Genomic DNA, 15,122 nt, shown 5'->3' with positions numbered 1-15,122 from the left:
TTATATGTATGGGGATGAAACGAAACCACCTGGGCACCACCCTGCTTTGCGTCCGTCGCCGACATGCAACGATTCCGTGGATGCAAGACCTGGCAGATAGCCCTGTTCGGGTACTGAATACCTTCATAGGCACCATGACGGACCGGAGAACCCCACTCTTTCTCTTCGCCCCCACCGTCTCGCGCATCGTTCAAAAAGTCTACTGCGGGTGACCAAGTCAAGCGTATTCGTCGTCGCTTTCATCAAGTGTACTCCTCGTCTGTGGCCGTTGAGCCTGTCGCCGTGGCCGGGGAGGTTGTGGAGGGGGCAGCACTGCCCTTGGGGGCCTGTCTTGAGCCATGAAAGCGAGTTCAGGTGCACGTGTCACAGCTGGATCTGGATACTGGAGCTGTTCTGGCCGCTGAAGGTGGGAAACGTGTCTCGCCCGATCTCCTCCGACCCACTCATCATCGGATTCGATTTTCGTACCATATCTTTGAGAATTATTGTTAATCGGTGGGAGGTCCCACTGTCTCAAGCGGATCCCCTGGTACCCAATTCCGAGTGCGTCTGCGTTGGTGAGTAACCAGTTACGAAGTATCCTGACAAAATACAGGGCGTCGTTGATTCGACGATTTTGCTCATCGTCATCTCGTGCTGTGTATATGAATGTCATATGTATGGTAAGGCGATCTCGCGGGTTTATCCGAACCATGTTCTCGACCCAGGGTGCATAAGAAGCGTACTGCGTGAACTGATCTTGCATTGTTGGGTCCTGAAGAGAGTTAGTGGACTTTCAGCTGCTAGGTAAATACGGACGTGTCTCGAGGTCTCTGTCAAGAGGGTCATGCGTTGATCAGAGGTTGACCTCGGTATTCACTCACAAATACCCCGTCAAAGTGCCAGGACGGTGCCTGGTTCCGGAAGTTGAGGCGCAAATGTTGCAACCTTGGCAAGTCATTCAGTGTTCTCGCCAGATGACCTAAGCGGTTGACGCCATCGGTCCAACCTATCGTTCGGTCTGCAGAATTGCTTCTTGTCGATTCCATTGCTTCGAAGTTGTCACTTTGCGGGTTCTCTGGGTCCTCGGTCTGCCACATGTCAAATTGGAGTGCCTGGATGAAGGGCCGGCTGAATCGCCTATGCCTGAAAAAGGCCTCTGCTGCCAAGATGCTATGAATGACTCCAATATCTTCTTCTATTATGTTTTCGTCTCTCATCACAGTGAAAGAAAACATTTGAGAAAAGAATATCGGAGCTGCCTCAGAATACATCTCTCGGCTCGCTAGGAGCAAGCTATATCTGTCATTCCCCTATAGTCCTTGGAGTTAGCTGTGAAATAACTTTGGAATCTAAGAGGTAGCTTTGTGCCAATACGACAAAGACTGGGTGCCAATGTGACTGTCACCTTAACGTAACCTTCAGCGCATGAAGATTTCGGTGTCGAAGCTGAAGACTGTACATGTTTATTGTAAAAAGGAAGCGACTGTATGCAAAAGCCGCTTACCAATGACTGGAGCTGTTCGTCAGTGGCTGCTGACTCGTAGGTAAAGGTCGCCATCTCCCTCATCCAAGCAGGTGTGTCGCTAACTGAGAAAGGAACTTCGTCCTCCGGCAACCTCGCAGGGTCTATTCTGCGCCGCCGAGGCCGACTTCGTGGTAAATAGTTGCGCCGAAGCCGGTTCATGTTGTTCTCATCTTCCCTCTCCTGGCGGAATCTTGTGGCCGTGATTGTTCTGATTGGTTCCGTGAGTTGAAAATAAGCCTCGTAAATCATATTGCGAATCTCTGCTGGAAATAATTCTTGGAAGGGTAATTCGTTTAAACCCCGGGAAACATAAGGTCGTGAAGGGGTGGGCTCAGGGAGGCGAGGTGGCTCAGGGGGGCGAGTTGGCCCAGGGGGGCGAGTTGGCCTAGGTGGGCGAGTTGGGCGAGTTGGCCCAGGTGGGCGAGTTGGCTCTTGCTGTCCAGGGCTGGTCCGCTGAGGACCAGGCGCAGTAAGTGGCGGCGCATTGATTCGCTCAGTGTAGGGAGGCCGGTCCCCACAGACGCAGTCCTCATGAGCGGCCTCTACTTGCCGAGCCTTGTTTACGAGGCCGGACAGCTTCTTTAGCAGGCCTTGGTTGCTGTAGTCTCTCTCGGGGACATTGTTGTTACAGGGCACGGTGGTTGTCGGGCACAAACAGGGGTCGCATAGGCAGGACGGATCTCTTCCGCCAGCTACTGAGAGGCCGTCGGCTGACTCGATGCTGTTTTGGAGTCTATCGAGGCTTCGGACAACATTCTCGATGGTAGGAGGTCCCGTGTTACAGATACATATATGCGACATGATGTCGAATTGTAAGATGGGGCTTCGCTATTAGCAGTATTGTAATACACACGCAAACGAATCAGATATCAAGTCAGGCCTCGGAGCCTTAATAAAAAATTTGGTAATTCCATGTGTGCGATGGAGCTGGTTCGTGAGTTCTGGAGCTATGTAAACGTACTGTAAGTCATGCTATTAATGCGGGCACCGTTTGCGGTCAGCGCTGTCAATGAGTCCTGAAGTTGAACAATGGTTACAGCTGTCAAGCCCACCGCTCCCGTCCCTAGAATCACACACCAAGCGGCCGTCATTTAGATCAAAGAGTTCCTATTTTTTGTTTTGTTTTTTGATTATCTAATTGCAAACAAGCCATGCCGAACAATTGCAGACCTTTCAAGTTGGGAAGAGCTTCCACATGCAGACTTCGATGGATCTACACCATATTCGCGCATTCATGCTCGCTGTCCGTTTCATATCCTTCAGATGTTAAGTGAGGCCGGTGGAATGTGTCAGGGCTGACATTAATAACCGACAGCTTACTGGTAGATCGGTTGATGCTCACCTCGCCTACGTGCCATGGTCCGTGGATGCCTCGCGCCGTTTGGGCCTCAAGATGTGTGTCGTATAGAAGTGGAGACAGGGTGCTTTGAGACTCACGGGTAACCATGAAGTGCCCCATATCAGGTGGATTTGCAGCTGGTGCAGTAGACAGAAGGTCGAGGAGACGTGTGAGATCGGGTAAATGTGAGGCTGAGCCGTGGGCCAACCTGTTCAATTCGGGCTCAATTATCTTTTCCAGGAATTGCTTCAGTTCTCTCTGCAAGCCTCCGCCCGGCTCAAAATCAAGTAGGTCGGAAACATCAAGCCAGACTCGACGTAGCAAGCCTGCGCCCGGCTCAAAATCAAGGAAGTCAAGGAAGTCGCAAACATCAAGCCAGACTCGACGTATATCCATGACTAGGCCGAAGCGGGCACCTGCTCTTGCTCTGCCCCATGTTGACCTCCCAAAATCACCCAAGACGAACCGCGGCCCAGCGGAAATATCCTTGTCGTTCCAGTGCAGGAAAATGTTGCCCCAATGCAGGTCTCCATGAATGACAAAGGGCTTCATCGAGTACATGAAGTCAAGAGCCTGACTAAGATCTCGGACCATGGTCAATATCAGAGATGGCGGCGGCGGAAGGTTTTTGGTAGTGCAAGCGTGCCAGAAATCCTCCAAGGTACCTCCGTTGTAATAGTCGTAATACTTGACACGATGGTATAGTAATTCTTGACCTTCCCGCTTTTGTGGTGTTGGTACCTCGTCGGCTGATTGTAGATGCGAGATACTTGGCTGCACACCGCGTTCGCGAGCCTGTGACTGTAATGCAAACAGGACTCGTTCAGGATCTTCCCTATGTATCTGATCCTCGTTTAACAGGACGTTCCCTACCTTACGGACGACCAACTCACCTGTTTGCACATGAAGAACGAGCTGTGCGATCGCGTCTGCTCCACTTCCTATAGTTTTTATCAACAGGTACTGATCTTCTCCGTCTATAAAAAGGTGACCGAATTTTACCTCGATGGGTTCCATTATGGGGCTTGTTTCGTTAGGACGTACTGTGCTCAGACGTGGTGTGTTTGGATGCTCGTGGTGATAGTCCCTGTTTATCCAATGGCAGCAACCCGTCTCACGATCCTCAGTGTGATTGATGCCTTGTGCAAAAATGGGGGATATTAATAAACATGTAGGCATTCACCGTAGTCAATGAAACAAACAGCCATCTTTTGATTGTTGTTACACAATGACGGCGCCCATTCACAAAAACAAAAAGAACAATGTCACAAAGCGAACGTCCGAGCTCGAAAGCGGAAAACTTAGTTAGCGCTGCGGTACGAAGTCTCTTTTTATTCTTAACGGGGTGCTGTCAAAGCGCTTTCAACAAGGCTATTGTCGGTGCCTTCCCTTCACTGAGGTCTTGAAAGCGTTACTAGCGGGGAACTATAAACTAAATCCAAGTTCGACTGCATGTTTTGAGGTTGCCACTATTGTGATGCAACCCCTTAACTTACTAAGTAGTCTTGGATCAACTTTCAGCTCACATCTCATCCGACTCTAGCTCATCACACTCGCAGCCTGGAAACCAATTACAAAGATGCCTGCACCCTCTCGAATTACGAAATTCTGTCAGCTTTTCTTAGATGGGGATGATCGGTACGTGTTCTTCACCACCCTGGCCAATGGAGGTACCTCACAGGCCCAGCTTGTTCTTCACATACCAACGAGCGAGCTGCGCGTGCGTAAAGTGACCCACCTCCCTCTTGACCGCGAAGCGACGAGAAAAAAGAACAGCGAGGAAGTGCTCTTCTTGCTGCAAGAGCAGGCGGCCAAGCAGGGAGCCCAGCCTCACATTAGCCATCTGTACTCGTCTAGTGACGTACCGGCGGTTGGCTCGCACGAGAACAGCGAGTTGTGGTCTCGCGTTTCCTATTCCAAGTGGTACAACGGCGGCACGGTCGGTGAACTAATTCGTGCCTACACCCACATGGAACAGGCAATTCCAAGCACAACTGTCTGGAGACTAACGACACAGGTCGTCGACGCCCTCCACTTCATGAGCACCTGCGGGGAGGGGGTTCTCCACTTGGACCTCCACAGCGAGAACATCTTCTTGCACTACGAGGGCGCGGAGGGCTCCCCTCCAAACTTCTACATCGGAGACTTTGGCAACGCGGAGCACGGCCCCGCGGGAGACCGCACGAGAGATGTCGGGTATCTTTCGTTTCAGCTCAACCGGTGGCTGTTCGTCTCCCCTGCACCTGAGCCCAGCGGGCGCGACGAGCTGTGGAAATATTTGCACTTCGTCGTCCTGCCGGCCCTGAGGGACATTGCTGCCTCCCAGGAGTCCCCTGATCTGGAGCCAGTGATTGAGCTCTTGCGGAACGCGCCTGCGGGCCCGGTTGAGTCTTTGCCGGAGTGGTTGGACCGCAGGGCCGAATATTCGGGCTTACCCATGTTCAAAACGTACGAGGACGAGTGTGTTGAAGAGCAAGGGGTGAATGGGCCTTGGTACGCGGCAAAGGTGAGTATTGACACAGATAAAAGGCACTTCAAGGTCCTCAGTATCAGCGAGGATGCACACTGCAGTGCGGTCCCTCAAGGCCATTGTGATGACAGCCTGAGAACCCCAAACTCGGCGAAGCGCGGGCGGTGCATTCGTAGTGATTCAAGTGCATTTAAAGCCGCAGTAGCTAGACTTGTACTGACTGAAGCCCGCTACAAGGAGCAGTTTCCTGAACAGGCATATACGGTCTAGGACGAGGCTTTGGGTGGTAATTCAATTGTCAAAATGATTTTTTTTTCTTTTCTCATTTGAGGTATAAATGTTATGTACTATTCTGGTATATGTGCCTGGAATGAAATATGGAGTATAAACAAGCGTTACAAACAGTTGTAGTTCTGTAAAATGGTGCAAGTCTTAAATTCCTGACTTGATGATATCCGCAGCCTATTTAAAGTGAGAGTTGTCAGTACGTGTTGCGTGGACAAGAAAATAAATCCCGCAAGGAAGAGATTCAGAATGACTCGAGGTAGTAGTCATGGGTGTATTAAGCGGCTTACCTTCTCAGCCAGAGCGTAGGTGGGCTGGCATGTGTTGGCACTAGGAACCATGGGCATCACGCTGGCATCAACCACACGGAGGTTCTTGACGCCATACACGCGAAGGGTCTGGTCGACAACGCCGCCGAGTTCCAGGGGCATCATGGCGGAGGTGCCGACGGGGTGGTAGTCAGTGGGCGACAGGTTGCTCGAGATGTAGGCCTTGAGGTCGGCATCGGAGGTGACGTTGGGACCGGGGGCGTACTCGACGGGGACAAACTTGTCCTTGAGCGAGGTCTCAAAGTTATAACGGCGAATGAATTTAATGCTCTCCATGAAGAAGTCGAACTCAACGGGGTTCGTCAGGGCGCGGTAGTCAATGACTGGCTCCGTGTTGTAAGGGTCGGTGGTGTTGATGTTGATGCTGCCGCGGGCGAAAGACTGCATGGCCACTGGGCCCTGGGAGCCATGCTCGGGCTGCAGCATCACACGGGTGAAAGCAGTGTGCTTGGAACGCATCTGGGCGGCCAGGAGCTTCATCTGCGCCTCGTAGCCGGCGACAACGGTGGAGTCCGTGTCGGCGGGCAGGAGGCTGGCGAAGTCCTGGCACTCGAGCTTAGTGGCGATCTGGTCGGCCTTCTCGGAGATGGCGGTGAACGGGAGCCAGCCAGCCAGGTTGGTGAAAGCGATGGTGTATGGGCCGCTCTTGTTGGCTGCCCAGACCTCGTCAGCCCAGTCCTTGAACTCGTTTCCATCGACGAGATCGTTGGGGTTGGGGTGGATATCGGTGATCTTGGAGACTATGAAGAGTTTAGCATCAAACTTCAAAATTGAACGTGGCTATGATCGCCGAGCGAGAGCTTACGAGTAATGTTCATGGTGGCCAGACTGCTGTGGTCGTGGAAGTTCTGGCCGACACCGGGCAGGTCGACGAGCACATCAATTCCACCCTCCTCGAGGACGCTTGCCGGACCAATACCGCTCAGCTGAAGAATTTGAGGAGTGTGGACTGTACCGGCAGACACAATGACCTCCTTGTCTGCCTTGACAGTAACAATAGTGCTGTTACCTGCCAGGGACTGGAACTCGACTCCGGTAGCAGCCAGGTCGTCATCCAGGATGAGCCTGTTTGCCCTGGTGTTGGTCAAGAGGTGGTAGTTTGGTCGTGTGGCGTTGACGTCCAGGTAGTGACCTGTGCCGGCGTAGGAGCGAGTGACGGTTCTCGGGTCCTGCAGCGTAGGGAACCAGAACACGCCAGCCTTTCCGGCGCCACTGTCCTCTGGGAACTCGATTCCATCGAGCTCCTTGAATGCCTCCACCAGAGGGGCGACGCCGGGATAGTAGAACCTTGGCCAGCCGGCGTAGATATCCGAAGAGTCGCCCCAGTAGGATGCATCATACTTGACGCTGTCGAAATTGTCTGTGAGCTCAGGAGGTGGCGCAGTGAAGTGTAGACCCTATGATAGAAGAGTCAGCGCGATGTTATCTAATATCTCTCTAGGAGGACTCCAACCTTCTTGAAAAATGGCAGAATGCCATCCCAGCTCCAGTCAGCGGGTCCCGCTTGAGCCTCGGAGCCGAACAGTGCACCCCAGCGGTCGTAGTCCTCGGCAGATCCACGCATGTTCATCATGGCGTTGACAGACGAGCCACCTCCGACTTGTCTTGCAATAAGGACTGGGCCAGGCTTGCCGTCTAGGTTCGGCTGGGGCACCGACTGGAGACCAGGCCAGTATGTTGCACTGGGATCCCCGACCCGGGTGGCGAAGTTGACCTTCAGGTTGAAATCCATGTCACCAAAGACACCGACTTCGAGGACGAGGACGTTGACGTCGGGATCCTCGGTGAGGCGATCTGCCACGGTCAGACCTGCGGTACCACCTCCAACGATGACATAGTCATAACTCTTCAGCAGCTGGGTTGAGTTGATCTGGCGGGGAATAACGAGGGCGTTGGTGATAGAGCTGGCGGCAAGGAGGGCAGAGAACGTGATGCCTGTCCAGCGAGGCTGGGACTTGTGCTGGCGAAAGAGTGACATTGTCAATATCGATGTATGCACGTCGATAGACAGTATTACGGCGTAGAGAACGGAAGGCGAGTACTCCTCGCTCGAACTCAGTATTGAAACTGGTCTGGATTCTTAAGCTCTATTTCACACTCCTCACTGGCAGCAGATGCGGTCTTGCTCGCGGATGACTGATGTTTATTTAAGCTTGACATTCGCGGTGGATCGATCTATGTTTTGCGCGATCCGGTATCGCCATTTGCCCCTGTATTGCACAGATTGTTTGTCAAACCAACCTTCTTGATCTTGTCAAAGTGTCTTGGCAAGAAGCCAATTATGGCAACTCAGAGTTCAGAGTTTGGTTTCGATCTGCGGTCAACTTGGTCCGCTATCACACTGCCTGCCCTGCATAGCTGACATGCTTGACATGATGCCAAGAGCGTAGGGGTCGTAGATAGATGGTGGATACAAGCCCTGTCGAGGTTACTTCGCCTTCGGGGAAGTTCCAAAGCCTGTTGGTTGCATGCGGTTGGAGCCGCAGAAAGTTAAGTCCCCCTGCCAAGTCGCCGTGATTCGTGCGTTTACTTGGTCTTCCCCTGCGTCTTATACACTGCAACGACACTGCAATGCCGTCTGTCCAGTGTCAACCTCGAATGCCCCACAGCTGGTCCAACGCTGTCCAAACCCCCCGAGAGGCCCCAATATTCGACCAAGGCGCGATTCATTAATGCCACCAAGAAGACCCAAGCTGCCTCTGCATCCATTAATGGGCCTGCAGGGTCTTATCTCATATTGATGGGCTCCACAAGCCCGCAGATTCCGGTAGCCGCGCGCAAGCGATCATGAAGACCTCCGAGAGCCACCGCCGGCCTCTTCCAGGAGCAGCCGTTGCTGCCGAGCCAGTTCTACGATGACGCAAGTTTCCAGAGGACCTTGAGGCGCAAGTAAGCCCGGCACCCCCACGTCGTATTCCGTATTCCGTATCCCGTGTCTCGTCCTGAGTGGGGGGTCCGATACTAAAGAGCAATGCACAAGTTGTTGTTCCCGGTGATGTGGTCAGCCAAGCCCAGAGTGAAGTTGCTCAGATAGGCGAGGACGTCCTGTCGGACCAGGTCATTGCCTGGATCACTGGTGCCGAGACAAACACCCCCTACCTAGCGGGCCACGGTCGGGACATCCTCGGTAAAACAACGTCCAAGCTTGTCGTTGGCAAGGGATGGCGCAGTCTGCATGTTTTCGGAATCGCGAGGGGCGACTGGTTATGACACGTCACTTGAACAGTCGGCCCGTGTCGTTCAGTCCCCGAGGCTGCAGCTGTGGAAGAGGGTTCCGCGGTCAACATCTCCTATCCTTCGGCATGCAGGACGGGGCGGCTCGGATGCTTCAGCTCCGGCTGGCCCGTCCTGGCCTCGACCCAGGCCTGCGCAGAGTCCTCGGGAACGCGCTGGAGCATCTCCTGTTCAGGGGATGACTGAGAGGACCGGCGGGAGCGACGTCTCCCTCACAAGAAACCGTTTCCCGGGGGGAAACCTTCGCCAGAGACGCTCCTCGCTGACGCTCAGGAGAAAATACCCCTGGCCCATGGTCCATCTACGGGTGCAAATGGCTCTCCAGTGCAACTGACTCAATCATAATCGGCCTCTTGGCACGCAAATAGAACAGAGTCAGCGCGTTCTAAGCTCTCATGAAGGCGGCACCACTCGCCGCCGATCACTCAGGCGGGCCGTCCTATCGGAGGGGCCGGTACGGAGCTCAACGGAGTTCGGATCCAACGGCCAGATAATAAGCTCGGGACCCGGTCCCTACCCGCGGCGCAGCTCGAGCTGGAGGACATGTGTGGCTGGCTCCTGGGCCAGGAAGGTCACGGCATCAAGGAGATCAGAACCGTCCTCGCCATCACACATGTTCCTTCTGCCGTAGCTGCCGTTGGTTATGTCGGCCGCGCGCTCGACGTCGCCAGAGCATATGCTAAAGTGAGGCAGGTCGGCGCCGGGCGGGGCAAACGGGTCCTGCTGGCCCAGAGCTCACTGCACATACAGGCGCCGGCGGGTACGACGGGCAAGTACCATGGCCTGATGCTGCTCACCTCCTTCACATCGCACATATGAGGCTTGGACGAGAACTCCGAAAAGGGACTTTTATAGCTGTCCACATCGCCAGCCACCATCACCCCCAGCCAGAAGCACGTCGTACCCCTCCTTCGGGTGCACACGCCGCTATGCAAGGCCTACGTCTGCAAAAATGCGACTCACGTCCTGTATGAATGCATGGAGGCGCTGGGCGGGATTAGCTATCTTGAGAACGAGGAAGCCCGGCACCTCAACATCGTAAGACTGCACCGTGGCCGCTGTGTCTCGTCCGCATGGCTGGGCACTACTGATGAAAGGGGGCCAGGAGTCCATAGATGCCCTAGATTCGTTGTTTAGTAAGACTGTGGTGGACTAGTCCGGCTTAGCGGGCAGCAAAGCAGCAGCAGGCCCCCTTCCAATGGACTGGCAGGGGACGCTGAAGGAGACCCTGGCCCAGGATTCACAAGCAGTTCTCACTACAGATGCATGGCGTATCCTCTGGGATGTGGATGAGGGTCTCAGTGACATACTGCTCTGTGCAAATGTACACGGCGACGGCAACCTCAAACGGCATTGGATATACCATCCCGATGGAGGCTCGCCACGGGAGGTCAAGCCCGCCAAGGTAGTATGTCGAGGCCGTGGTGTTTCCACGACTATCTAGAATATATCGAAGTAGCCATCATCGTCAAAGCCGTTGTCATCCCAGTCCGAGGAGCCATCCCGTTCGGAGTCACCTCTCTGTTCCGACTCATCGTTCTTTTCCGAGATCTGCCTCTGCTCGGAGATGTCATCATGCTCCTCCAAGACGTCGTTCTTTTCCGAGATGTCACTATGTTCGGATGTTTCATCACGCTCGGGCTCCGAGGTGTCGTTCTGTTCCGCGATATCTTTCTCTTCCAAAAGTTGATCCCAGTCCGTGTCATCCTGTCTCCCCAGATGTCATCCTGGCCCGGCACATCATTAGCAGACATCGCATGCATCCAAAGTAATTCATCGGGGCGCCACTCAGCTGGGTTTTCAGACCCGCAGTGACCCGCCGTGAGGGATTGAAGCGTGGTACGTCCTCGCACTCGGACCTTTGCAACACCGCTACCTAGAGGTGGCACAGAGTCGATTGCCGTGGATGAGACGCCTTCTTGGCTGCCTTCAACGGCCAGGCGGGCCGCGAGGCAGAAGACGAGTGCGTCCCGGGTCTGGAGCCCCGGGGCGTGGGCGGACAGCTGCCGCTCATGGGTGCCGAATGTGTCGGCCCGAGGCTGGGATGCGGCATGAGCGCGATCAAGATGGCTCTGCAGCGCGGTGACCTGCTCAGGCTCCACGGTCCCGTGGATGAAGCACGCGTCAGACAGGGCCACGAGCTCGGGGCAGCCCGCAGGCTCCTTTGTTGCGATCATGACACGGGTGTTGTTGAGCCTCTGCTGCCGCATGACAGACTCGAGTTCTTTGGTCAGCTGTTTGCCTTCTGTGGCCTGAGTTAGGATCTGTGATTATCATCAGTTCTTGTATTCCTTTTTCTCTCGTCACCTGCGGAGACAAGGCCTACCCCATGGGCGTCGTCCATGGCAACGATACGGCCGCAGCTCGGCTGCCCCTCCATGAAGATGCTCAGCACGACGGAGAAGAGAGCACACGCGGCCTCGGGGTTGAGCTGAGGATGGCTGAGGTCCACGATGGTCAAGGAGCCGGGTTGGAAATCCCATGCCTCATCCTGGTGGACTGCTGGGCCTTCCGAACTGTCCTGTTCAGTCTTCGGCTTGATCAAGGTCTCCAGAAAGGCCAGACGCAAGCCCAAGCTTTCTCTCTCTGTGTCTATCCATTTCTGTCTGTCCAGTCTTTCCCAGAACTAAGAATATATAAAACCAGTACCAGACAATACTATATAGTTTCATTTTTAATCCCTATATATATAAAATATATATAGTACCTTTATATAGTAATAAACACTTAAAACTTAATATTTAAAGAAATATAATATTAATAATAATAAAAAGAGAATATAGTATATTTATAAGAGCTAACATCTACTCACTTAATAATTATATCCACTCACTTAATTCCTACTATCCACTTACTTAATATAAGGTTTTAATATATATAACCTATATAATACTATATACCTATTAAGCTTACCTTATAATAACCTTAAAATTATATATTAAATACTTTCTTATTATTATACCCTTAAAAATAAAGAAAATTAATTTATATAGATTAAGTTAAATATTTATATATTTATTTTTAAATTAAATAAAAATAAAGAAATTCTCCTTTTAATTAAATATAATAACCTTTTTATTTTAATATTTAATTATTATTTATTTTATTATTTTATTATTTTAATAATAATTATATTAATAATTATATAATTATAATTATATTAAACTTATAACTATATTAATAGGAAATTAAAAAATAATAATAATAGTTTATTAATTAATTTTATTTTTAACTTTTATTATATTTATTAATTATTTATATTTTATATATTAACTTTTAATAATAAAAGAAAAACTAAATAATTTAAAATTAAAAGCTTAAATAAAGCTATTATATTAAATATTAAAGTTATATTTTATTAACTTATTAATAAATAGATAAAATTTTATATAATTAGTATTTTATAACTTTAATTTATAAAATAGTTATATTAAAATATTAAATTATAATTTAAACCTTTTAAAGATTATTATATTAATTATATTTAATAAATATTTTATATTTTAAATTAATAGTATTATATAATAATATTTTTATAATAAATATTAAAGTTATAAGTATTTATAAAGTAAAAGGATATTATTTATAAACCTAATTAGTTAAAGTATATAAATTAATAACCTTTTTAATATTATATTATTATAATTAATATTAAATATTTTACTATTAATTAGTTAATTTATTTTTATTATAAATATTATACTAATTAATAAAGAAAAGTTTTAAAAGTTTATATATAAAATATTATTATAATTTTAAATTAATTTTAATATTTATAATAAATATTAAATAATTTATTAAAAGATATTATTAAGGTATTATTAATAGAAAAAATTCTATTAAAAGTAATAATTATAATATAATTAAAGTAGTATAGTTAATTATATATTTATATTATAATAAATATTATATTAATAAATAGGTAATAAAGAAGGCCTTTAATAAAATAGTATATTATAATAAATATAATAAAAGCTTTAAAGATTATTATTAGTTTTATAAATAAAATAAAGGTTAATATAGTTATAATAAAATTTTATATTTATTTTAAAAGTAAGTAATAATAAATTAAGTTAAATTATTTAAAGATTTATTAATATAAAGTAGAGGGGTAGATAAGGATTATTTATTATTTTTAAATAGTTAGTTTATAAAAAAGTTTATAAATTTAATAGTATAATTTTAAAATAGAATTAAAATTAAAACTATATATAAAAGTAATTATTTATATAAAAATTATATTTAATTTAAATATTATAACTTTTATAGTTAAAAGTTAGTTAATAAAATATATATTAATATATATTATAATTAAATTATATAATAAAGGTTATAAAAAGGTATAATTATTAAATCTTTTAATATAATATTATTTTTAAGGTTAAAATTTTATTAATTTAATAGAATATAGGTTATAAAAGGAGAAAGTATAAAGGATTATATAAAAGTTATAAAATTAGTTATAAAATATAGTTAAAAGGAAAAATTAATATAAATAAAGTTAAAATTTAAATAAAGGAAATTTTATATATATTAATATAATAATAATAAGTAAAAAAATTAATATATATATAAAATAAATATATATATAAAGATATTTATTTTAAAATAAGAAAATTTAATATAATTTATATTAATTAAATTTTATATAATACTTTTATAAAAGTAGTTAAAACTATTTTAATAATATAAATATTAATTTATTATTATATATATATTAAGTTTATTTTATTAAATTTATATTATATAAAAATATTTTATTATATATAAATATAATATTTTATATTATTATTTAAAATTAAATAAAATAAGTTATTTAATATATTACTTTTAAAACTATTTAAATAGTTAAAAGAATTAAAATATATTAAGTTTTTCTATACTTATATATACTTTTATTATTAAAAAATTTAAATAAAAATAGTTATTTAATATATTACCTTTAAAATTATTATATATTATAGTTTAAATAAATTAAAATATATAATTAGTTTATTTAAATAAATATATAATTATAAAATAAATTATAATTAATATATATAAATATAATATAAATCTTATAAATATATATAATAAAGACTTTATATAACTTTTATTATAGTAAATTAAAACTATTTATTTAAATTATAATAAAGTATAATAAATAAAATTAATAATTTAATATTAATTATAATAAATAAAATTAATATTAAAAGTATTATAAAACTTAAAATATATTTTTAATTAAAGCAAAAGTTAAATATTTATAAATATATTATATATTAATTAATATTTAAAATATATAATTTAATAGTTATTAATTTAATATTTAATTAAAGTTTAAATAACTTTATAATAAAGTTTTTAATAGTTTAATAATTATTAATTTAATATTTAATTAAGGTTTAAATAGCTTTATAATAAGGTTTATAACTTAATAATTATTAATTTAATATTTAATTAGTTTAAATAACTTTATAATAAGTTTTTAATAATTTAATAATTATTAATTTAATATTTAATTAGGTTTAAATAACTTTATAGTAAGGTTTATAATTTAATAATTATTAACTTAATATTTAATTAAAGTTTAAATAGCTTTATAGTAAAGTTTTAATAGTTTAATTATTAACTTAATATTTAATTTATAATTCTTTATAGTTTCTTTAATTATTTTTATTTAGTATACTTTAATAAACTTTAATATAAATTTAGAGTTATTAGAAAATTTATTTATATAAGGAATTAAAAGTTAATTTATAAGTTTTAATTAGTATTATATATTATTAAAGGCTTTTAATAGAAATAAAACTTATATTAATAAAAGATTTTATTATAGTAAATATAATAATATTATCTTTTTTAAAAGTTTTATTTAAATAAAAATTATAATAAATTAATATAATATAATATAATATTAATTTACTATATAAATATTAATAATAAAAGTTATTTTAAATTTTAAGTATATTTATATAA

General features: G+C 44.2%; 4 protein-coding genes across 4 annotated transcripts; 1 reads left to right on the top strand and 3 right to left on the bottom strand.

Annotated features, from left to right (window-relative positions):
• Positions 1-217: 217 nt before the first annotated feature.
• KVR01_008640 (uncharacterized protein) lies at positions 218-2,308 on the bottom strand (the record flags this gene model as incomplete). The annotated part of the gene is made up of 3 exons (XM_044786669.1): positions 218-754; positions 864-1,292; positions 1,487-2,308. 3 exons carry the CDS (start codon positions 2,306-2,308, stop codon positions 218-220), a joined length of 1,788 nt encoding a protein of 595 aa, XP_044642407.1.
• Positions 2,309-2,720: 412 nt separating this feature from the next.
• On the bottom strand, positions 2,721-3,863 carry KVR01_008378 (uncharacterized protein; the record flags this gene model as incomplete). The annotated part of the gene is made up of 1 exon (XM_044788871.1): positions 2,721-3,863. One exon carries the CDS (start codon positions 3,861-3,863, stop codon positions 2,721-2,723), a length of 1,143 nt encoding a protein of 380 aa, XP_044642145.1.
• Positions 3,864-4,425: 562 nt separating this feature from the next.
• On the top strand, positions 4,426-5,586 carry KVR01_008764 (uncharacterized protein; the record flags this gene model as incomplete). Its single annotated transcript, XM_044784019.1, has 1 exon — positions 4,426-5,586. The coding sequence occupies one exon, from the start codon at positions 4,426-4,428 to the stop codon at positions 5,584-5,586; it is 1,161 nt and encodes a 386-aa protein (XP_044642531.1).
• Positions 5,587-5,748: 162 nt separating this feature from the next.
• KVR01_008763 (uncharacterized protein) lies at positions 5,749-7,908 on the bottom strand (the record flags this gene model as incomplete). The annotated part of the gene is made up of 4 exons (XM_044783714.1): positions 5,749-5,778; positions 5,892-6,670; positions 6,736-7,327; positions 7,384-7,908. 4 exons carry the CDS (start codon positions 7,906-7,908, stop codon positions 5,749-5,751), a joined length of 1,926 nt encoding a protein of 641 aa, XP_044642530.1.
• Positions 7,909-15,122: the final 7,214 nt, after the last annotated feature.

This window comes from Diaporthe batatas, assembly GCF_019321695.1.
Source record: "Diaporthe batatas strain CRI 302-4 chromosome Unknown Contig00010, whole genome shotgun sequence".
Classification (NCBI taxonomy): domain Eukaryota; kingdom Fungi; phylum Ascomycota; class Sordariomycetes; order Diaporthales; family Diaporthaceae; genus Diaporthe; species Diaporthe batatas.
The sequence above is the reverse complement of the archived record's forward strand: the minus strand, read 5'-3'. Positions and strand labels throughout refer to the sequence as shown.